The 25,142-nt window shown below is 44.1% G+C and overlaps 1 protein-coding gene across 1 annotated transcript in view; it reads left to right on the top strand.

The window, feature by feature from the left end:
- Cbl (E3 ubiquitin-protein ligase CBL) overlaps positions 1-25,142 on the top strand; it is a 472,746-nt gene that overhangs the window by 198,175 nt on the left and 249,429 nt on the right. Inside the window, exon 7 of the mRNA XM_080278953.1 lies at positions 9,340-9,480. Within this exon, the coding sequence (XP_080135079.1) occupies positions 9,340-9,480 (141 nt within the window). The remainder of the gene's footprint in view (positions 1-9,339; positions 9,481-25,142) is intronic.

Here is a 25,142-nt window from a genome sequence, read left to right as displayed (position 1 = left end):
CTCCACTTCCTGGATCTTTCCTCCACCTCTCTTTCATTCTCTGCAATCAACATCAAATCATCAGCGTACAACATCTCCCACAGGAGTCCATTTTTGAAGTCACATGAAAGGGCTTCAAGTACCATGATAAACGTCATGAGACTCAAAACTGACCCCTGATGCACACCAGCATTCACGGGAAATTCATTACTCAAATCCCCTTTCACTCTTACCTGGGTGTGAGCTCCCACATACATGGCCATAACCACCCAAACCAGCCACTCCTCGAAGTCAAACTTTCTCAATGCCCACTTCACCACCTCTCTAGAGACTCAGTCAGAGGCCTTTTCCAAATCAACAAAAACAAAATACAGGTCTCTTTTCTTTCCAGTATATTTTTTCTGAAGCTTTTGAACAACGAATATGACATCAGTGGTCCCCGTACCTGGCATAAACCCAAACTTCATCTCATCAGTATTCATTCTTTCTCTAATCATACCTTCTAGAACTCTCTCCATTACCTTCATTATCTGATCTAAAAGCTTTATACCTCTGTAATTTCCTCTCTCCAGGGCATCATCCTTCCCATTGTACACATTTACAATTACACTCTTCAGCCAATCATCTGGGATAACACACTCATATATAATCATATTTATCAGGTCAGTGACTAACCTCACCCCTATATCTCCTGAGGCCTTCAACATTTCGGCAGTCAACACCGACACACCTGCTGTCTTGCCCACCTGCGTCATGGCTATTGCCTCACTCACAGTAGCAGCGTCAATCAAAGGCCAAGGGCCAAACACTGGTTCTGCTGGCTCCAAGCCTTCCCTGTCCCAGTCAAACTCTCATTCAACTACCGGCTGTAATGCTCTCTCCATGCATCTTTAATATCCCCTGTTCACCACTACCCTTCCGTTACCATTTTGCACACACTGCTCACCTATGATATCCCGATTATACCTCTTCATCTGATTTGCCACCTTAAGTATCATATTTTTCCTTTCCCCATGATTTAGGTTATCAAGTAAAAGTCTATGTGATGCAGACTTCACCCTGTATACCTCTCTTCTAGCCCTACGCTTGGCAGTCAAGTATTCCTCCTTGTTACCACCCTTCTTCCATTCCAGGAAAAGCCTTCTTTTCTCCTTAACTGCAGCTTCTACACCCTCATTCCACCACCACGTTACTTTGTGACTTGGTGGGCCTCTTGTCCATCCACATACTGAATCAGTAACTCAAGAGGTTGTTCTTGAGGGCTCTGTACTGTTCATTAATGCCTCGGTCTACAGCTTCCTGGTCAGCCACCACTCCTTATCTTGCTATAGAAGGCTTACTGCTTGGTTTTTCAGCTTCCATATTTTCCTCCTAGGTACATAAGTCCTCTTTTTCATTACTCGTTCTTTAAGCACCGTATCACAAATCAATATTTTGTGCTGCTGCACACACTTCTCGCTTCCTATAACTTTAACATCCCTCACTAACCTCCTATCAGCCCTCCTAACCAGAAAATAATCTATCTGACTGCTTTTGCCCCCAGACTCGTACATAAGTAACCAACACTCTCTTTTCCTAAAATGTGTGTTGCACACAATCATGTTCGTTGCCTCCCCGAACTCGAGCATCCTTTCCCCTTCCTCATTTCTTATACCATACGCACGTCCCCCATGTGCTTCTTCATAACCTTGAGCTGTTCACCTACATGACCATTTAAGTCCCCTCCCAAAACACCATCTCATCATACCTCTTACCACCTACTTAACATATTAACTCATCCCAAAATCTGTCCATCTCTACCTCATCCAAGCCTGCCTGTGAAGCATATGCTGATATGCCAATATAATTGAAGTCATCATCGCACTGTACAAAATTTTCAGTACCAATATCTTATCACATACTTTCATAACATTCACAACATATTCCACCCATTTCTCCGCAACTAACACCCCCACACCCCCATATCCGTCTGTCCCCCGCCAAAACAATGTATAGTAGCAATCCTTCCCAACAATCTTTCTGGCTGATCCACCCCTGTACAGGACTTCCTGCAAACATGCCACATCCACCCACCTCCTAGTGAATGCCTCAATGACTTCTCCCGCTCTTCCCCTCAAACTTCCCACATTCCATGAATCCACTCTCATCCCCCTTGGCAATTTAATGTCCTCAGGCTTGCTTTGAAGCTTATTCTTGTATTTAGTCACAGTTGGTAAGGGGGTAGACGTACCACAGGCCCCACACGCTGCACAGTCCCAGGTCCAGGCATCAGATATGGGACCCCTAGCCCACCAGCTTACCAGTGGCTGTGGTAGTGGCCTCGGGGCACCCTGCCAGGACAGCTGCAGGGACACCCTCCAAGCCCGTCTTGGCACTGCAACTATCCCGCCATTATACACCCACTGATAGGGCAGCCTCCTGGGGCGCTACTCTCAGGTTCGAACCCCTCTCTATTGGACGGAAGCGGCAGCCTGGGAACCGCAATGCCCTGTACCCTCTAGCACAGGCCTGAGCCCCATCTCGCCCTGGACCCACGATCTATGCTGTTGGAACCCCCGTCACACCTCCCTGCAGAAGTCCGCCACTAGGTAGCGGGGGCAAAGTTTTCTGACCGCATGCCCTTGCTGGCGCTAATCCCTGTAACGTAGTGGGATACATTGTGTGAAATGTAAAGTGCATGTGGTGTAGTGCATAGATAGTTAGAGCAAATGTTTCGGAGAGTATACCAGTCTACTCTCCATGTTACTGTCATGCTGAAAAGGTCAGCAAAGGGGGATGGTTAGATAGCTAGTGAAACAGAAGCTCCAGCTCTCCCTATCACCAGCATTCCCATTCCCCTTGGGAGTACCACACTGTTTGGCCCGTGCTACAGCCTCGTCCTAACAAATAACTCATTTTCACTGCTCTCACGCTTGTGTCCTTCCAACCACGTCCAAGCTTCAGTTCCATATGTTTGAGTTGGTGTCACAATACTGTCATGCAGCAACTTTTTTTTTTTTTCTTTCTTTTTTTCTTTTTCCCGTGCTCACTTCCCTTTTCCTTATCACTGCTTTCAAAGAACCAGCAACCTTTCTTCCTTGTTGGACCCTTTCAAGCACTTACCCTTCAAACTTCCATCCATACTCATCACACTATCCTAGTACTTAAATCTATCTATCTATAGTCTGATGCCCTAATCACACAAAGGGTGGCCACAGACAAAATACCTCAAGTCGCTGTGTCACCCACCATTTGACTGCCCTTCCCCCAACTCACTCCCCCTTCCCTCATATACCTCTCAACTCCATCCCTCCACCTCATCCTTGGTCTTCCCCTCCCTCTCCCTCCCTCCACCTCACCTACATACACCCTCTTAGTCAGTCTTTCATTCTCCATTCTCTCCACATTTTTTTTTTTTTTTTTTTTTTTTTTACGTGTCCGACTCTGGGCAAAGGCTCAGGGCCTATTTCTTGGGGGCAGTGGCCCATCCCAAGGCCCAGTAGTCCTCCTACATCTCCACATGTCACCACTTCGGCGCTAACACCCACCGTCCATATTGAATACATGCTAGGGCTGTCTCATACAGGAATAGTGTACTGGTATTAGCGGGGATACTTTTATGACATGTCGGCGGGTCATCTGATAGATCAGGAAAGTCTGCTATTAGTAAATTCAAATCCTTAAACTGTTCCCTGCCCCAGCCGGGATTCGATCCTGGGTCCATTAGGACTGCAAGCCGCCTCTCTACCGATTCAGCCACGCGTCTAAACCACCTCAGTGTATTTCTCCTAAATTTCTCAACCACATCCACATCTACCCCACAACGTTCCTTCATGTCGTCATTCGTCAACCTGTCCCTCCATGTCACTCCACATGCTCCTACATGCTCCTCTCAAGTAACTCATATCCACTGCTCACTCTTGACTTGTTCCCCTCTAGCAAGGTCCATGCCTCGCTTCCATACATCAGGGTAGTGATCACAATACTGTCATGCATTGACTTCTTAACTTCCATACTCACCCCTATTTCTCATCACCGCTTTCAGTGAACCAACAACCTTTCTTCCCTGCTGTACCCTTTCATGCACTTCATCCCCCAAAGTTCTGTCCTTACTCATCACACTACTACCCAAGTAGTTGAATGCACTCACATTCTCCATGTCCTCATCATCCAACCTCACTGTACATTCTGTGAGTTCATTCCTCTCAAACACCATAACTTTACTCTTGTTTACTTTAACTTTCTGATTCCTCTTCCTACACACTCCCAAATTCATTCACCAAACCTTGCAACTCCTGTTCATCTTCACTCAGCAATACTGTATCATCAGCAGACAGCAACACCAAAATCATCCACATCTCACCTTCATTCATTAGAGCCACCCTCACATCCACTGCCCTACCTTGCACCTCCTGTGCAACCCCATCCATGTATATATAAAACAGCCATGGAGACATCACACATCCCTGTTTCAGTCCCACATTTAGATCAAAGAACTCACTCAGGTCACCATCCACTTGCACCGTAGCTCTAACTCCTTTGTACATACTTTTCACAGCACTCAACAATTTCCCCTCCACTCCTTATATTCTTAATACCTTCTACATACCTTGTTTATCTACTCTGTCATATGCTTTCTCCAAGTCCATGAAGGCAACATACACTTTCTTTGCCTTCTCTAGATACTTCTCTACTAAACATCTTAGAAGAAATATCTGATCTACACACCCTTTTCCCTTCCTAAATCCCCTTGTTCTTCTGCAACTACACTCAATCCTTGTAAATCGCATATTCATAAGTCACGGATTCGTAAATCACGACAAGGTGGCCGTCAGTCTGCCGATAACCTAAAATAACTGTTAAGTCACGAAAATCGTGGATCTAGGAACCCAAGTGGGCCTTTTCCGAGGAGAACCGTAAACCGCGGCATTCAAACTGAAAATCGCGACCCAACAACCAATCACTGCACATCTCTGGTGGCATATGTGCATAGTGATGCCGCCATGTTGTTGTTGTTCTTGTCCCGCCAGTCCGCACACTACAGACCGTCACCATGGTGTACGAGAGTTACCTGCCTTTTTTATGCAACTTCCCCCTGCCTCCTACCTGCCATGGCCCCACCCGACCCCCCGATGAAGCGCTTTAAGCGGTATGGCGTCAAGAATCTACCGCAGTTGTTGTACAGTCAACGTTTGGAGCTCATTCGTCGTGTTGAGAGGGGAGAGAAGTTTTCAAAGCTGGCAAAAGAGTTTGGCAAGAACAAGTGCTGAGAGGTTCTAAGTTCTTCCCAACTCCACCCCACTCCATTCACTTAAGCAATTTCATCATAGGATTGAGGCGAGATCCCTTAACATGGCTTATTTCTATTTAATACATGCACTGAATATTCCTAAATTTGTATGTTTGTGTTAGGTGAATGTAGGGAAGATTAAAGTGATGGTCTTTGAGAGAGGTGAAGTCAGTGAATGTACAGCGAGGTTGGATGGTGAGGAATTGGAAAATGTGAGTACGTTTAAGTACTTGGGTAGTGTGATGAGTAAGGATGGAGGTTTGGAGGGTGAAGTGCTTGAAAGGGTACAGCAGGGAAGAAAGGTTGCTGGTTCTTTGAAAGCAGTGATAAGAAACAGGGAAGTGAGCATAGAAGTGAAAAAGTTACTACATGACAGTATTGTGATACCAACTCTAACGTATGGAAGTGAAGCTTGGACGTTGTTGGAAGGACACAAGTCAAGAGTGAGAGCAGTGGAAATGAGTTATTTAAGAGGAGCCTGTGGAGTCACATGGAGAGACAGGCTGACGAATGAGGATATAAAGGATCGTTGTGGTGTTGATGTGGATGTGATAGGAAGCGTTAGGATGAATACATTGAGGTGGTTTGGCCATGTGGAGAGGATGGAGGGTGAGAGACTGACGAAGAGTGTATGTGAGTGAGGTGGAGGGAGGAAGAGGGAGGGGGAGGCCAAGGATGAGATGGAGGGATGGAGTGGAGAGGTATATGAGAGAGGGGGGTGTGAGTTGGGAGCAGGGCAGTGAAATGGTTGGGGACAGGGCGACGTGGAGGCAATTTGTTTGTGGCCACCCCAAACGGGATTGAGGCGTCTGGCAATAGATAGATAGTGTTTGATGGTGCCAAGAAAGGTGTAGGTAGGGTGCTGTGGGGGCTGGTTGGCCAAAGTCCAGACCCTAATTAATTTTTCACATAAGAGTTATTATTCATAAATCATGGAATTCGTAAATCACGGCAGTGGTCCAGACCCAAATTGCCGTAATTTACGAGGATTGAGTGTAGCTCCTCTGTTATATGCCCAACCTATGAATGAGTATTCTACCATATATTTTTCCAGTCACACTAAGACAAATACCCCTTTGTTTACCACATACTTCTCTCTCCCCTTTTCCTTTGTATAAAGGAACAGTTATACTTGATATCCAGTCCTCTGGAACCCTTCCCTCTTCCCAAGCCAATCTATACAACTTCTGTATCCACTCTACAACTGTCTTACCCCCATACTTCAGCATTTCACCACACACTCCATCAGTTCCTGGGGCCTTTCCTATCTTGATCTTCTTCATTGCTTCCATTACTTCCACCCTACTGATCTCTTCCTCCCTCCTCTCATCACTTCTCCCAGCCATTCCCCAGCCACTTATACTCGCACTGCTCTCACTGTCTACATTCAACAAATCCTCAAAGTGCTCCTTCCATCTCCTCAATTTCTCTCTATTCTCCACCAAGAATCTATTATTCCCATCTTTCATTCTCTAACTATTTCCATTTTCACACTGTCTTACTTTCTTTACCTCCTTCCAAAACAATTTCTTACTTTCCCTCCATTTTACACTCAGATTCCTCCCAAACTCTTCATCCATTTTCTTCTTACTCTCCTTCACCAATCTCTTCACCTCCCTTCTCCTGCTCACATATACATCTCTCTTCTCTCTCTCTCATCTGCTCCCCTACATCTACTTGCTAACCATTCACTATATGCCTTCTTCTTTTGTTCCACAGCTCATTTCAGATCATCATTCCACCATGCTGTCCCTTGCACACCCCTGCATCGCCTTCTCACTCCACAAACCACCTCATACACTGCGTCTTTCTCTTCTGTGAATATCTTGCATACATCTTCCACCCCTTCTCTCTACTCTAAGTCATACCTTCCCCAATGTTTCTTCCACTATGCTCTTATACTCTGCCATTTTCTCACTATTTTGCAACTTCTCCACTCTTCTCACAGGAGCTGTTTCCTCCTGTCTTCCCCTTCGTCTCTTCGCCCATTTTCTTTTCAGCCTTACCTTGGCCATCACTAAGTGATGGTCCGAGATTCCATTCCCTCACCCCCTCCACACTTTTGCATCTAACACTTGTCTTCTCATTCCCTCATCCACACACACGTAATCTATCAATGCCTTTCGTTCAACAAATTCACCGTCCATCCTCCTCACGACTCTCCATGTATATCTGTAGATCATCTTATGCTGAAAGAAGGTGTTGGCCATTGCCAACCCCCTATATCAGCACAGATGTCCACCAAAGCACTATCATTCCCATCAACTTCAGCTGGCACACCCCACTGACCAACCACTCCATCCACTTGTACATTCCTAACTTTGCCATTCATGTCTCCAATCAAAAGCACTCTCTCGCTCCTCTCAGACTTGTCCATACATGCTTCTACACTTTCCCACAAGTCATCCTTTACTCTTGCCACTCGGTCATCTGTCGGCGCATACACACATTCAATCGCCCAAGCTTATATACCCTACTTTCATCCTCACCCATACAGTCCTTGCACCCACTGTTCCTTACTCTCTTATATTCTCCTTCCACATCTTGCTTATCATCAGACATACTCCCTCTCTTGCCCTGTCATTCTCATTAACTCCCGCACATATTCCTAAACCGTACTCCCATTCTCTCACCCTTTCACCTTTCCATTTAGTTTCAGTCAGTCCACATACAACCACTCTTGCATCCCCGAGCACCTGAATAATCTGTCTTTCACTTCATTATTCACTCCACTCACATTCCATGTTCTCACCCTTAGAATGTCCTTTGTCTGTTCCTTAGTCATCAATGTATGGTCTGTCCTGGTCCGAGGCGCTTTGTTCACTTGTTTAGTTAGTTCATTTTACAGGGTGGGGCACTAACTCACCACCAACCCTTTTAGTCACCTCATATGACAAGGAGGGATACTGGGGGAGTATTCTTGAAACCCCCCTACCCCCAGGGGGTACTTAAATGCACTCACATTTTCCATTTCTTAAATGGAACCCGTGTAATTGGAGGGGTCACTGTATTATGAATGTACAGTATGGTGTGGTTGGAAAACTGTTGAATGCTGTAAAGAGTTAATGATAGTAGTGAAGTATGTGTTGTATGAGTGAGTGAGTGAGTCATTCAGTGTTAGGCTTATTATATTAACCCAGTGGTCTGGAGGCTGAAGTTACCCATCCCTTGCAGTTCACTATACTTTTTTGAGGGAACTGGGAGGGAGTTGAGGGAACTAGGCTAAATCAGTTCCACTATGTAGGGGAATTCCTGTTCACCACTGTTGAGTGTTTTTAATTAATGAGTTGATATAAAGGAGCGTTGTGGTGTGGATGTGGATGTGATAGGAAGTGTTAGGAGGAATACACCGAGGTGGTTTGGCCATGTGGAGAGGATGGAGGGTGAAAGACTGACGAAGAGAGTGTATGTGAGTGAGGTGGAGGAAGGAAGAGGGAGGGGGAGGCCGAGGATGAGATGGAGAGATGGAGTGGAGAGGTATATGAAAGAGGGGTGTGTGAGTTGGGAGTGGGGGAGTGAAATGGCGGGGGACAGAGTGACGTGGAGGCGATTTGTTTGTGGCCACCCCGAACGGTATTGAGGCGTCTGGCAGTAGATAGATAGATAGTTGATATGGTGGTATTGCGAAGGAGTTTGGACATGTTGAAAGGGGGGGGGGGTGGATGATGGGAGTTGCAGGTATGAATGTGAGGGAAGAATACTCTGAGGCAGAATGAGGAAGATTAGTTTGGAGACCTCCAGGCTTGGGGATTGAATTGGAAAGTGACACACGATTGGAAAATATGGAGAACTGCCATCATGTGAAAAGACTTTAACACTTCAGTATGGTCAGTGGTCTCTAAAATGCGAATGGAACTCTTGTATACTTTATTTAAGGAGTCACTCTTGCATTGGTTCTACTAACTGTAGACTCACCCTGTCCTATGGAGACTTACATGTGAAGAATAATTTTTTTTTTTTTTTTTTTTTTTTTTTTTTTTTTTACCCTCTGATTGACTATCATATTACTCAGGTCATTGTTTATTGATTCTCTCAGAGATACAGCATATGGATCAAAGTAAACTGATTTCACTCATTCATCTCACTCACAGGTAACACAAGAACAGTATGAGTTATACTGTGAAATGGGCTCAACATTCCAGCTTTGCAAAATCTGTGCAGAAAATGACAAAGATATCAGAATAGAACCCTGTGGCCATCTTCTCTGCACTCCTTGTTTAACACTGTGGCAAGTAAGTGCTTATGTTTGTTTTTTTTCCTTAATAATAATTATTCTCCAAACACTTTCCACAGGCACACATACTCATATAATCAGTGACTGTTCCCTGTAACCCTTATTTTGTAAGCATAAGATTCTTCCTTGCCTCCTTGTTAGTAATATTTGTCCTTAAGTAGCCCCCATTCTTATTTTCAGCAGAGCTTCTAACAAAAACTTTAGTATACCAGTAGTGTTATTTTGTTTTTGTTTTAGCAGATATACTGGTGAGTAGTGTATTGATATGTTCACTTTGAAAATGGTTGTAACATAGTCCAGTCACTTTTGGTAATACACACTTCCACTGTACGAATTTTTAAACTTTAATTATTTATATGGTATATCAAGAAATTAAGCAGACATCAGTTGCTAACAAGCCATGGTGCATCTCCAGTCAAAAGAAAATATATTGTCAGATTTTTTTTTTTTTTTTTTGAAGAGTGAAAGAAAACATGCTTGCTCAACCCAGTTTACCTCTGTAAAGTTGCTTTGTTTTGCCAGTTTTCATACAGTAGCTGGGGACAATTAATATTCTAATTTAGGAGGAGAGATGTGTTATAGTAAGTCTTGTAAGGAACTGTGTTGTAGCAGGAGTTTACATTGATAAATGAAAGTAACTACAGTGTTTACTGGAAGAGAGAAAAAAAAAAAAAAAAAATGCATTTTTTTTTTTTTTTTTTTTTTTCCTCCAGTCTCTTAATAGTTCAGAGGATATCAGAAATTCCAGATTATGTACGGTGGCTGGCAAAAAAAAAAAATATTATCAATAATAAAACAAAAGCATTAGCTGTATGTCTCACTATCTATCTAATTTTTGCCAGATGCCATAATTCTGTAAGGGGTGGCCACAAACAAATCGTCTCCATCGCCCTGTCCCCCACCATCCCACTGCCTTGCTTCCAGCTCACACCCCCCTCTTTCATGTACCTCTCCACTCCATCCCTCCATCTCATCCTTGGCCTCCCCCTCCCTCTACCCCCCACCACCTCACTCACATACACTTTCCTCATCATTCTCTCGCTCTCCATCCTCTCCACGTGGCCAAACCACCTCAGTGTGTTTCTCCTAATGCTTCCTATCACATCCACATCGACACCACAACACTCCTTCACATCCTCATTTTGTCAGTCTGTCTGTCCATGTGACTCCACATGATTCTCTCAAATAACTCATTTCCACTGCTCTCACTCTTGACTTGTGTCCCTCCAACAAGGTCCAAGCTTCACTTCTATATGTTAGAGTAGATAGCACAATGCTGTCATGCAGTAACTTTTTCACTTCCATGCTCACTTCCCTGTTTCTTATCACTGCTTTCAAAGAACCAGCAACCCTTCCTCCTTGTTGTACCCTTTCAAGCACTTCACCCTCCAAACTTCCATCCTTACTTATCGCACTACCCAAGTCCTTAAATGCACTCACATTTTCCATTTTCTTCTCATCCACCCTCACTGAACATTCATAGACAATATCTCTTGAAGACCCTAACTTTACTCTTCCCTACATTCACCTTTAGATTCCATTTCTTACACTCTCTCCCAAACTCATTCACCAAGCCATGCAGCTCCCCTTCATCTTCACTTAACAACACAGTAACATCTGCAAACAACAGAACAGGGAGTTTCCACACACTGCCCTCCCTCATTAGGGCCACTCCAACTTCCACTGCCTTACCTTGTATCTCTTATATAACCTCATCCATATACAGATTGAACAACCAGGAGACATGACATCCCCGTTTCAATCCAACCTTCATCCATCCATCCATCATCCAATCCTACATTGCCCCATGAGGAGCATAGGAGCTCTGGGCTAGGCAAGTTGGTCCTGGCATTTAAGATGAGAGTGACCAGCCTCACCCATCCCTGAGTGGCATTATGTGAGCAATAAATTCCAACCACCCCTTGGATATAAACTTTTACCAGCTCAATCCGATTGGAGCGCCATAATTACCCACTAAACCACTGGGCACCCAAATTTGCTTATATGGTTTCCACCCAGCATAGTAAATTTTTTCCTGGTGTACAGGAAACCATTTGGCATGTCACTCAATGTAGAGTCACCCACAGGCAGAAGGAAGAGGAAATAATGAAGGAGAGAAAGACAGAAGAGGGAGTGTAAAGTCATCCGTAGGCAAAAGAAAAAGGAAAGAATGAAGGAATGAAAGACTAAAGAGGACTAAAAGGAAGAATGAAGGAAAGAAAGACTAAAGAGGATGGATGGAAAGAAAGATGGAGGAGAGGAAAGGGCAGACACCTGAGAGCAGCACTACATCGTGTGAGTGGATGGTGAGCAACCTTCAAATAGAAAAATTCACACAGTTCACGGTCCACATGCACTTCAGCCTTAGCACCCTTATACACATTTTTCACGGCATTCAACAACCTTCCATTTATGTCATATATTCTTAATACTTTCCACACTCCTTGTCTATCCACCCTTTCATATGCTTTCTCCAATTCCATGAAGGCCGCATACCTTTCCCTTCTCTAGAAACTTTTCCACTAAAGACCTAAGAATGAATATCTGATCTTCACAACCTCTTCCCTTCCTAAAACCACCTTGTTCTTCTCAGACTAATTCCTCCGTTATTTCCCTAACTCCGTCAGTAAGTATCCTACCATATACTTTTCCCATTACACTAAGAAGACAAATGCCCCTATGATTACCACACACTTCTTTTTCCCCCCTTTCCTTTGTACAGGGGAATGATTATAACTGACTTCCAATCTTTCAGGACTTTACCTTCCTCCCAGGCCAAACTGCACATCTCCACATTCATTGCATTACTATCTCTCCCTCATGCTTCAGCATTTCACCACATACTCCATCAATTCCTGGGGATTTCCCCATTTTGACTTTCTTCATTGCTTCCACAACCTCCATGCTACTGATTTTTTCCTCTCTTCTAACATCCCTCCCTCCCCCAGCCATTCCCCAACCACTTAGACTTACATTACTTTCATTCTCTATGTTCAACAGTTCCTTAACCCCTACACCGCGGGCTTGTTTACCAATGACTTGCGTGTCCCGCGGGGTTATTTGGGCTCCGACAGACTCTCAAAAAATATTTGCCAAAAATCAGTTATTAGTCCTAGAATTATAAAATTACATATGCTTATGGCACATACCTTCAGCTTTCTCCTGGAATGATTGTTGAGCCTTCGTCGGTTACCGTAGGACTTGTGGAGACCTCTGAAGTAGGGTAACGAAGCCTCCACTTTACACTTCCCAACAACCCGTAATATGATTACCACAGCCAGAGACAAACACTATAAGCACTATTCTACAATTTTCAAGTAGTTTGGGATCCATACTCAAAAAAAAAAAAAACACTATGAAAGCAATGGAAATTTTGAGCGCGTCTGATCGTCGCACTTGCGCTAGTTCGCTCTTGGCACTCTGTCATTTATTATTCATAAAACCCCTCACACTTTATATTTCTATTACTATATCACACTTATATATATCTGGATTCTTTCTCCATAAGTTTCCTTCAGTCGTATTAGTTTATTGTCACTGAAGTCATTCAATTTTTCATTCAGTAAAATACGTAGAGAGCCACGGATTCACTTTCACTGTTATAACATAAATTATTTGTACTCATATTCTTATATTATTAATTACTTACATTACTATTTACATTTTCTATTCTATTTTCAATATTTACCCTGCTATTTTACTTACACTATGTTATTCACTGTCACTTTCAGTAAGATAAAACTATAATACACTGTTCAATCATATGAACTGAACATCCATTGCTTTCACCTACTATTTACACATTATTTACACATTATTTCCAAATAATTCTGCTTCCACACTTGCACTGTTAGAACTGCTTCTGGGTGTGGTAATCGAAGAAGCAGGTAACACAGAGGGGAACCTGGCACTCAGCGCACTGCCAAGAGGTGCGTTTATGCTCAGGTGTGCGGCGTGTGGTATGCGCACATACCTAGCACCTGCGAATCGCAGCCTTCCTTTTCCCTGTGGCAGGCATAAGCTCAAGTCTGTGCCGATCCATATACGCCCTCTGCTCAAGTCGGTTGGGAAGTGTTACTGGATGGCGCCTTGGAGTTGCTGCTTGCACCCTACCATATCTTTCCAGCAGCTGCTGGACACAAGTCTTGGCGAACAACCTCAGGGAGAAGGACTTGGGTGGCTTGACCTTCATCTTGTACAGGATGAAGGCGTTCAGCATCGTCATATCTAGGAGATGCAGAAAAACTTTCCTGTACCACCTAGTATTCTTCCTGAAGCAGTCGATCTCACCAATCATCATGTCGGACTTGTCCACCAGCAGCATGTTGATATTATAGTCCAACACAGCATCAGGTTTCATCACAGGTTCGCCTGTCCTACGGTCGACCTTCCCACTGTCTCTCATCTCCCCCTTATGTACGGTGGTGAGCATGTGCATGACTCTCTTGTCATGCCACCGTATTGCCAGCATCTTCTCACACTTGCGTAGGTGCACGTCTCCTCGCTGCGAGTTTCCTGCCTCTGGGAATTTGGGGAAGTTGGCACGATTACTTTTCACAGTGCCGCAGGAGCCAATGCCGTGCTCAGAAAGGTATTTGGCAAGTTTCGGTGCTGTATAGTAGTTGTCTGTATACAGCACATGATTCCCACCAAAATACTTTTCTAGGAGCACTTTCACTACACAGCCTGAGAAGCCAAGGGGGTGTGTTTTATCGAGATCGACAGTGCTGGCTGAATATATGACGAAGTCAAGGATGTACCCCGTCTTACAGTCGCACAGTACAAAGAACTTAATTCCAAAGCGATGGTGTTTGCTTGGAATGTACTGAACAAACCGAAGACGTCCTCTGAACAAAACCAAGGATTCATCAATGACAACCATCTGAAATGGGTGGAAGAATGACATGAACTTATCCTTCATTATGCTCAGAATCTCCCAGATCTTCTAGAGTGGGTCGGTTTGGGAAGGTACATCGTTGTCGGTTTCCCATGATGTTCCGGAAGCGATCTCTGGCCATGTACTTATTGAAGGTGGGTGAGGGTAGTAAGGGGTCCATGGACCAGTATTCTTCCAACTCATGCTTCTTGGAGTGTGGCATGAGAAGCATGAGGGCAAAGAACACATACAGCTCCTGCACTCCCAGCATGAACCACTGTTGCATCTTGGCTGCACCTGTACCACTTGCAGCACATTGTGATTCATACCTGTTGGTCTCATCACATATGTGCTGCATGACTTCGTCATCTAGGAAGGCCAAAAGGTAGTCGACACACTCAGCATTTTCGTCCATAGTGAAGGCAGGCTGAACTCCTGAGGAGCTCTCATTGAAAACAAGATTTTCGGGGACAAAATCTGACCCTTCCGTCCACGCGGAGGCATCCAGGATTCCCTATCGTGGCGGTGTAGGGCGGGTGGTGGTGGTGGTGGTGGAGGTTGGCTGTGAGGGAGGTTTATCTCTGTCAAGGTCACTCTTACTGACCCTAGGTTGCCGTACAGCACTAGCAGCCCTTACCCTACTAGCTACACTACTTTTCACTCTCCTAGATTTACCTCTACCTCTACGGCCTGCCTTCACTGTTGATGCTAGTGGTGACTCCGACGATGAAGACTCCGGAGATAACTCAGCCGACGATGATGACGAGATGAGTAAAGCGGGGCTTGGGGAACGGGGAGGTGAATGCACTCATGACTCATGGCGGGCTGGGTCACGTGGGGGCATTGTTCTGGGGCTAACACGCCGCCTTTTCACTCCCTTCCCAAATTCTTGTCCTTCCTGCACTAAAGGCTCCTTTCCCTTGGAGCTAGACACTGATTCACTGATTGAAGCACTCGTTGTTGCTGTTTCTGGCGCGATAACCTCACCCGGCTCATCACACGATTCACCCGAATCGTCATAGTCACTGTCCATCATTATCATGGACAATTCTGCCAGTTCACGTGCCACTGCAGAGTCACTCAGGCCTTTCTTGCTTGCCTCACCACTTTTCTTTGGAGTAGAGGTCACAGGGCCCTTTGCAATGGGCGCAGAAGCGGCAGGAATGGCGGGGCGCGAGTGCGACATGTTTTCTCTACAGCGGAGGACAAGGAACTAAATGCCGCGGCTTATCTGAGAAGGGAAGGGTTGACAATGACACTTTAGGCTGACTGCTGCTAACTTACATGCTAATTTTTTATAGGTAGAAAATCTCGGCAATACATAAAGAAATAGGTAGTTCCAGGTGAATGTAAATGTCAGTTAGGATTCTCCCTTCCTTTCTGATATATATTTTTATTACAGACATCGATTACAAGGCATAAATCAAAGGGGAAATTACCGTGGTAATGTAGCGAATGAATGCACGTGAGGTTTTGTCAGGTGATAATTAGCCAATTTCTGGAGTATAACACTATCACTTACCTGTTTTTTTTTTTTTGGTATATATTATTTGGTATAAATATAGGGCATAGGGCTTATTTCAATGGATGAAATCTGTGGAAGAATCGGGGAAATTTCCGTAGCGCCGCGCGGCATGGGAGGTGAGAGGAGAGGGTAATGGAGGGCAGGTAGGGAGGGGAGTCACGAACGGGGTAAAATCGCTAAAATGTCAACAATGGATGGGAGTACAGATGAGATTTGGAGTGCTGACTAGTGTTGGACATTGGCAGTACTGATAGATGATACAAGCCACGACTTGAGAGCCCGGGATAATTCAAAATAACACAGAATCACAAAAGTGACACCCCGCGGTATGATCCATTGTGGCCGAGCGTCACGAAAGTGACGCCCCGCGGTTAAGGGGTTAAAATGTTCTTCTCCATCAGCTCACTTTTTCTTCTTTCTCCACTAGTAATCTGCCATTTTTATCTTTCACTCCCTGACTGGCTTCTTTAACTCCCTGTCTAACTCTCTTTACCTCTTTCCAGAACATTTTCTTACATTCCCTCCACATTACACTCAAATTTCTTCCACATTCCACACCCACTCTTTTCTTATTCTCTCTTACTAATCTTTTCACCTCTGTCTTCCTCTTTACTCATAAATCTCTCTTCTGTCGCTCAACTTTCTCCATACTCTTGTTTCTCATCCACTTACTAAATGCTTTCTTCTTTTGTGCCACAGCCTGTCACGCCTCTTCATTCCACCATGCTGTTCCTTGCACCCCGTTTCATATTCTCTTCACCCCACATACCACCTCACAGGCTGCACAGATTTCTTCTGTAAATATCTTGCATACACCTTCCACATCCCCCATCTGCTGCAAACCATATTTATCCAATTGCTCCTCCACTTCTCTCTTGTATTCTGCCTTTTTTTCCATCCTCTTTGAACCTTTCCACCCTCCTCATAAGAACTGCTTCCTCCTGTCCTTACCTTCTTCTATGCCTCTATTTCAGTTCAACCATGACTTTCACCACGACCAAGTGGTTGTCAGGAAATTCACTTCCCCATCCTCTATATGGTCATGCATCCATTACACACCATCTCATTCTATCATACACACACACATAATCAATCATTGCCTTCTATTCATTCAGTTCACCTCCCACCCTTCTCATCACTGGCCACATATGCCTGTGGATCATTTTGTGCCTGAAGAGCATATTGGCAATCACCAACCCCCTCCTGGCACAAATGTCCACTAGAGCACTGCCATTCTCATCCACTTCTGCAGGCACACCCCACTTAACCACTACTCCATCCACCTTCAGACTATACTTTTCCATTCATATCATCAATCAAAAACACTCTCATTCCTTTCAAACTTTTCCATGCACACATGCACGGTTGTCCAGAACTCTTCTTTCGTTCTGCTCTCCCGATCCTGCGGTGGTGTATACACACACACAATGGCCCACGTTGGTAGTCCAGGTTTCAATCTTACCCACACAATTCTTGAGCCAACTGATCCATTCTGTCTTACATTCTCCTTCCATCTCTTGCACACAACAATACACACTCTTCTTTGACCCTCTCATTGTCACCCACTCCCATACACATTCTCCATCCATACTTCCATTTTCTCACACTCTCACCATTCCATTTAGTTTCAGTTAATCCACATAGATCCACCTTTGCACCCATAAGCACCTGGACAATCTCTCTCTCTTTCACCTCATCATTTGCGCCTCTTACATTCCATGTTGTAGTCCATCAGTCCACGTCCAGGGTACAAAGATACATAATTCTCCAGTAACAGCCAAGTCATGACAGTGTTAATGGCAGCATATTTTGGAGTGAGGAGGACCTCTGTGGTGGAGTCCCACATGGACTCTAACCCCGAGTCATGAGGCATTTAACCCCTAAAAGACGGGCATCGGAATGTTGTGACATATGTTGAGGATGGGCATAATCAGCATGTGCGACAAGGTGGGGGATTTGTGGGTGAGGAGGTGTGGGGGTTGTGCAGTGGTGCAGGGTGGTGGGGGTGGGAAGGTTTTGGGTTGGGGTGGTAGTTTGGGAGGGGGGTGGGGGGAAATGGGTTGGGGTGGCAGTGGGGGTTAAAGAGTTGGGGTTGTCTGGGGGGTTTGGGGCTGTAGGGTGGGGGAGGGTTGGGATGGATGTGGGTTAGGGGTGGACAGTAGGGGTCAGTGGTGGGGGGAGTTGTTGGGTTTTGAGGGTGGGGGTTATGGGTGGTAGGGGGCTATATTAGGGAGACGGTGGGAGGAGGGCAGGGAGACGGTGGGGGAGAGCAGGGGGTCAGAGTGGGGAGGGTGGCAAATGGTGTGTGAGGGTGAAATCATTGGGGGGGGGTGGGGGCATGACCACATACGCATATACCCGTCTTATATACCCTATTACCCCTGGACAGCATATGCGGACACCTGTCTTTTAAGGGTTAAGAAAACCATTCAGTTCTAATGGATTCCCTCATACACTCAACCCCCTGCTATCGCACGTTCAGCTGTCACGTTTATCTACTATCACGCACACATCAAATGCACAACCATACATGCTATCACGCACCCCAAGACTGCTATCACGTGTCGAGTTTGAAGACAAGGCTAAGCGGTACTTCATATTCACACGGCACTTCATACAAGGTTTGCCGAGGATACGATGGTTAATCGGAACGGTAACGTGGTAAAATTGCCGACGATACCACGGGCATTTGGAATGCATCTGAATGGATTCCTGCCGAGGATACGACGGGCAAAACAGTGTGAACAAAACACATTCGACTTGAAAGAATATATCGTACTACAGCATTGAAATTTAGCCTAACACTGAATACTTATTAATATTGTATTTTAGAATAAATATCAATCGTTTTGAAACCCTTATAAAGAGTTAATATTTCCTATGCCTAAAAAACTGTGATCTCGATAAAGTAATGACGTGTTTATAACTGAGACGGAGCTCTGGCAACAGTATGAGGAGGAACGTGTGTGATAGCGTGAAAGTTTTGTTCCACTTAAATCTTCCTCGGCCGTTCCTGATACGATGTACCATGTGATATCCCCTTTAGCTGTGGACACTAATAAATCATGGAGACAGCTGAAGAGATCTGGCGGCAATTAAGCCACTCCCAAGCCTCAGAACCCATCAAACCACCCAAGCCTTAATCCTTATTAAAGTTTGATGGCCTTTTATGTTGTTCATTTATTCATTATACTGTTATTATTAATATAATAATGCTTTATTTCATGTTGGAGGAGAGATTGGCTGGAAATCGCAGGCATAAAGTGGTTAAAAGTTAGAAAAATGGGCCACCGCAAAACCAATTAGAAATTTTCCCATTGATTGTTCAGTTCAGCTATCGCTTATTCAGCTATCACGTGCGTTTCCTGTGACCAATTAGGCACGATAGCAGGGGGTTGAGTGTACTTTGCCACTTCATAGTGACATTAGCAGCTCTCATAGTCGGATGCCTGAAGTCGGGCTGCGAGATACCATTCAGGGTGTATGATCACCTACTGGTATTTTTTGTCCCTCACTCCTTATGGTATGCCATAGGGTGCTTTATATACCTGTGAAAGATATCATGAACTAGGAATGATAATGAGCTCCAGGATGTCATCAGGTCACCTGTCTACTCTACTGAATTCTTAAGAGTAAATTCCTCCTTGTGTGGAACCTTAGCTCATTATGGATAATTCTCATCAGTCTCTTTGCTACTTTAGTTTCTCATCCTGCATCTACTGACTTGTCTCCAGCTTCTGCTAACAACCTCTGGGAGACTGTTCTCTAACTTTTTCTTTTATGTTTCTTTTCAAGCTCCCCCCTCCCCCTTTTTTTATTAAAGACACCTGGAGAGAGCTTTATAACTGGCTGCCGAAAGAGGAGTTTGGCTGGAACAGGGAAAGTTTGTCAGTGGATCCAGTGTTTGGTTCTTGGCCTTTTATCGTTGCTGCTACTGTGAGCTGGGCAGTAGAGAGGATGCAGTTGGGGAAGGTTGTAGGTGTTTCTGGGTTGTCTGCTGAAAGCCTCAGGAGGTATGGGAGTGGGTTTAGTTACTGATTTGATAAACACTTATACATGAGTGTGTTGTCTCAGATGACTGCCTGGAGAGTGTGATTGTAAATATGTACAAGGGGAAGGGTGATGTCCTGGAAAGAGGAAATTATAGAGGCATAAAACTTAAGGACCAGATAATGAAGGTAATAGAGAGAATCCTAGAAGGTATGACTAGGGAAAGCATGAAATATTGATGAGATGCAGCTTGGATTTGTGCCAGGCAAAGAGTCCATTGATGCCATATTCATTGTCTGCCAGTTTCAGAAAAAATATATAGGAAAGAAGAGGGGGCTGTATTTTTGTTTTTGTTGATTTGGAGAAGGCCTTTGACAAAGTCCCTAGGGAGGTGGTGAAGTTTTTGTTGATTTTGAGAGAGCCTTTGACAGGGTCCTTAGGGAGGTGGCAAAGTGGGCAGTGAGAGAGCGTGGAATTGAGGAGTAGCTAATTAGAGAGGTTATGGCTATATATGTGGGTGCTTGCACTCAGATGAGAGTGAATGGAGATTTTAGCAATGAGTTTTCCATGAATGTTGGTGTGCATCATGGATCAGTCTGGTGCTCCTTATTGTGTGTCATGGTGCCGGAAGTCCTCTCACATGACTTCAGAAATGGACTCCAGTGGGAGATGTTGTGTACTGATGACTTGGTGTTGATTGCTGAGAATGAAAAGGAGGCGAAGGAAAAATTTAGGAAGTGGAAAGACGGAATGGGGCGCAAGGGTTTGAGAGAATGTGTGGCTGAAACAGAAGTGATGATATCCTGGGCCGGTGGTGGTACCGTCAAAGCAGAGAGAGAGAGTGGTCATGTGCAGTTTTGCCACAAAGGTGTGGGAAGTAACTCCATCTTATGCAGTATTTGTGATAAGTGGGTGCATAAGAGATGTCATGGTATTAGCGGTAGACTGCGAGAAAATGCTAATATCGTGTGTGCAGTGTGTTGGAGAGAACATGTAGAGACTTCCAGGCATGGAAAGATTGATCTTGCTGATGGGTCTTGAGTGTGGAAGAGTTCTGTTTTGGGGGGGATGTTATGTACCTGAGGTGGGGCTGGGGCCACCGTTTCCGACATTGAGAGGGCTCCTCCTCTGTGCTAAGGGATCTTTGTATGTGGCATGTGTTAGGAGCATAATGGTGTTTGGTAGTGAGACACTGGCAGTAATGGAAAAGGATATTTGTAAGCTCAGATGTTCAGAAATAACATTGATTAGATGGATGTGTAGTGCATCCCTGAATGCGAGGCCTGAGGGGGCTAAGTTTATGATTGAGGAGTTGAGAGGAAGGATGAGCCTGGAGTGTATTGCAGTGTGTTGTGATGAGGAGGGATAGATTGAGATGGTTTGGGTATGTGGAGAGAATGGAGGATGACAGTTGGGTGCAGAAAGTGAGAAGTGTGAACATCGAGGTAGGGTTGTGAGAGGCAGACCTAAAAAGACCTAGGATGAGATCATAGAGTGTGGCCTCAGGGATAAGGGATTGAATAGAGAGGCAGCCAGAGATCGAGCACGTGGAGAACCGCCACCATGTGACCAAGGCCGGTGCATGCAAGCATGTTGGAGTTTTTATAAACAGTACGATATGATTTGAGTTTCTTCATAACCAGCCAAGACCCAAGATCTCCACTGCTCCTCCTTAGCCCACTGCTTATACATATCTGCCTCCTGTTCTGTCTCCTTCAGCACCATCTCCCTCCTTGGATGTTAGTTAAATCTTTTGTACCTGTTGTCTTACTTTTCTGGGCTTATATCAGCCCTGTCCTTTCCGCTTTTTACCACTACTTTTTCCTTTTACTCCCTTTATCTTAATCATGTGAGTGCCAAAGTAGTGTTTACCTCATTTGTGACACTAGCACCTTAGATCTAGTAAGACAGTGTGAATCATGCTCCGAGTATAGTTGACCCTTACTGATGATGCTACGTTGTTACGCTCTCTGTGCGATCCCTAGAGGACTGTGGCTGGAGAGGATGCAGGAAACTTGTATACTGGACCCTTTTCTTTTCAATATGGTGATGATGGGTCATCAGCCATTTCAGATACATCTGAGCACATTCTCAACCTCTTTGTTGACAGTAGATACTGTATTTTTGTCCTCATGGATGCCTGAGACCATGACCCCAGCTCTTTTACATTGTATTTCAGGCAAACTTTCTCAATCAGGTTGGTGATCTGTTTTACCAAAGTAGTTACAGTCAACCCCTGCTGTTTGCAGGTGGTTACATACCAGAACCTGCTGCGAATGGGTGAAACCCGCAAATGATCCATGCCTACCGCAAAAGTCACTGGTTTCACTTTTATCTATTCCCATTACCTACAGACCTACAGTGAGACCTGTAAATGCATTTCATTGCACATAAATACTTCCTAAAAAGACAGTACAGGATGATACACAAGCCTTTCTGGGCACAGTTCTGATACATAAGTGTTTCTTAGTACAGTGTACTGTACTAACCCATTCGATGATGTAATGCACCATACTCTTGTTCACACCAAAATGTCACCTGACAGCCATTAACGACTGCCTCTCATGCACCATGTGCACGAGTTTCATTTTTATCTTACAGTGACATCACTTTCTGTTGCCACTTAGGCTCCCTAACAGTGGGTGCACCATGAGCAGCACACTTAGGACCCATTTTTCACTGGGATAAAAAATGGAGTTGATTAACAAATCAATAATAACAAGCAGAACACACTTATGCACAATCTGTGAGATGTACTGAGAGAGAATGATTTCGGTGGCATGTGATGGGTGCAACAAAATTCCAAATCGGCAGTTATTTACTGAGTTGGCACTTTTAATTGGAATATATTATAATTTTTATCGCCACGCACACTTAATTATCTGAAATCCAGTCATAAATTTGTGTTTAATTTAACTATTAATAAGTAATCATGATTCAGAGCAGAAATTTGGTGAAGTTAGCTGAAGTGTTTCGCCTCTAGCTCAGCAACTTGTTGTGTCAGGCTTTTGTTTTGTATAAATATTGATTTGCAATGCAGATACATCTGTTTGTACTCTATATCAATATTTATGTAAAACAGAACTCTGTCAAGGCATGCTGACGATCTGAAGAGGAAATATTCGCTAACTCTAGCGTGTTTTAGCTCTGAAACCTGATTTTTTTATTCATCATCATCATCATCATCATCTGGACCTCCTTTCCCACCCTAGGGCAGGGTGAGGAGTAGCAACGTCCAGACAGCCCATATTTGCCTAATCTAATGGGCCACGCTTCTATTCATTCACCATTCAAGCCCCTGGAATCCTGGCTCTATCTGATATACCAAAAACATTCACCACGTTCCATAGCTTCATGTAAACGTATCTGATAGAGTCAGTTCTGATGCTGTCACATTGAAAAGAGGGGTGCCAAATCTCTGATCATGCGTTTCTTCTCACAATATTCATCCAGCCAGCTCGATATCATTTCAGTCCCCTAGCCTCAATCAATCAATCAATCATTTCCTGTGGCACCCTCGGGGATGCATAGGGCCTCGATGAACTCACACCACCACATCCTATCTTGTGCTAACTCCTCAAGATCTCCCCAACACTCATCTCCAGCTTCCCGTCTCATTGTCCTCACCCACGTCTCTTTTGGCCTTCCTCTACCTCTCCTACCAGGTGCCACCCACCCTGGTGTACCTCGTACTATTCCCTGTCTCCTATACACATGGCCTAGCCACTTCCATCGTGAGAATCTAACATATTCATCGATCGGCTGCACTCCCGTTATTTCTCTAATTCTACTATTTGGTATCCTTTCCCACCACTTAACTCCTAATATTCTTCTAAGTGCTTTATTTTCAAACACCAAGAATTTATTTTCCATAGTCACTGTGCTGTACCAAGACTCGTGTCCATAAATTAAGATACTCCTAACCATTACCTTATAAAGTTTGATTTTTGTATGCACAGAGAAATTGTTATTATTCCAAATATTTTTAAGCATTCCCATTGCCTGATTAGCCTTCTTTAACCTTTCCTCGAATTCAAAGTTCAAAGAACCATCCTTGGCTAAATAAGTACCTAAATATTTAAACCTATCAACTTGCTTTACAACCATACCTCCAATTACACATTCCTGCGCATTTTCCATATTCATATTGATTATTTCAGTTTTTCCACAATTAATAACCAAACCCACCTTGCGACCTTCACTCACCAAACAGTCCAACACTCTCTGCATCTCTTCTGGCCCATCACAAATCAAAACTATATCATCTGCATAATCTAAATCCAAAAGTTTCCTGTTCTCTCCCCAAAGTATATCTGCACCGGTTTCTGTTCCAACACATTTCATAATGTAATCAATGACCAATATAAATAGTAAAGGCGATAGAACACCACCTTGAATTACTCCGGACTTGACTTCAAACGAATCACTCAGACAACCATCAACCATCACTTTACAAAATGTGTCCTCATGCATGTTCATAATGACCCTCACAGACTCCTCTGGTATTCCATAATGTCTCATGATCTTCCCCATAGACTCTCTCGAAACACTATCAAAAGCCTTTTCAAAATCAACAAAACAAAGACTTAACAGTACTCTCATTTCATTAACTTGCTGCATCAAATGCCTAACTATAAAGATCTGATCATTGCAACCACGTCCCTTTCTAAAACCAGCCTGTTCATCCCTCAGAATACCCTCAACCACCGGCTCCAACCTATTTAACAACACTCTACTGAAAACTTTCAAAGCTATCGGTGACAAAGAGATTCCCCTCCAATTACCACATTCACTCAGGTCTCCTTTCTTCGGAACTTTAACAATTACACCATTCTTCCAAACTGATGGTAGTAACCCCGTCACCCATATCTTATTGAATAGCTTGGTCAAGATCATTATTAATCTATCCCCCTCCACTTTAAACATTTCCGGAAATAAACCATCCTCCCCTGGTGCCTTATTATTCTTTAACTGTTTTACTGCTTTCTCCACTTCTGCAAGCCTCAACTCTCCTGTTTCTATATTTAAATCTTCCTGAGCAGACGGTATATCCTCTTCTGGTGGTATTGGTCTATTAAGAACTGTCTCAAAATGCTCTTTCCATCTATTTTTAATATCTCCATCTTTGGTCAATAAATTTCCATCCCTGTCTCTAATTGGTATTTCCTTGCGTTTACCTGCATTACCACTCAGTTCTCTAATCGATTCATATGCTATTCTTTGACTCTGTCCATCATTTTTGTTTATTAGGATTTCAGTCTCTGCAACT

Source organism: Coenobita brevimanus, chromosome 76 (assembly GCF_032717465.1).
Source record: "Coenobita brevimanus isolate Jiangsu-jjx chromosome 76, ASM3271746v2, whole genome shotgun sequence".
Lineage (NCBI taxonomy): Eukaryota > Metazoa > Arthropoda > Malacostraca > Decapoda > Coenobitidae > Coenobita > Coenobita brevimanus.
Note: the sequence above shows the minus strand (reverse complement) of the source record. Positions and strands in the feature narration are given on the sequence as shown.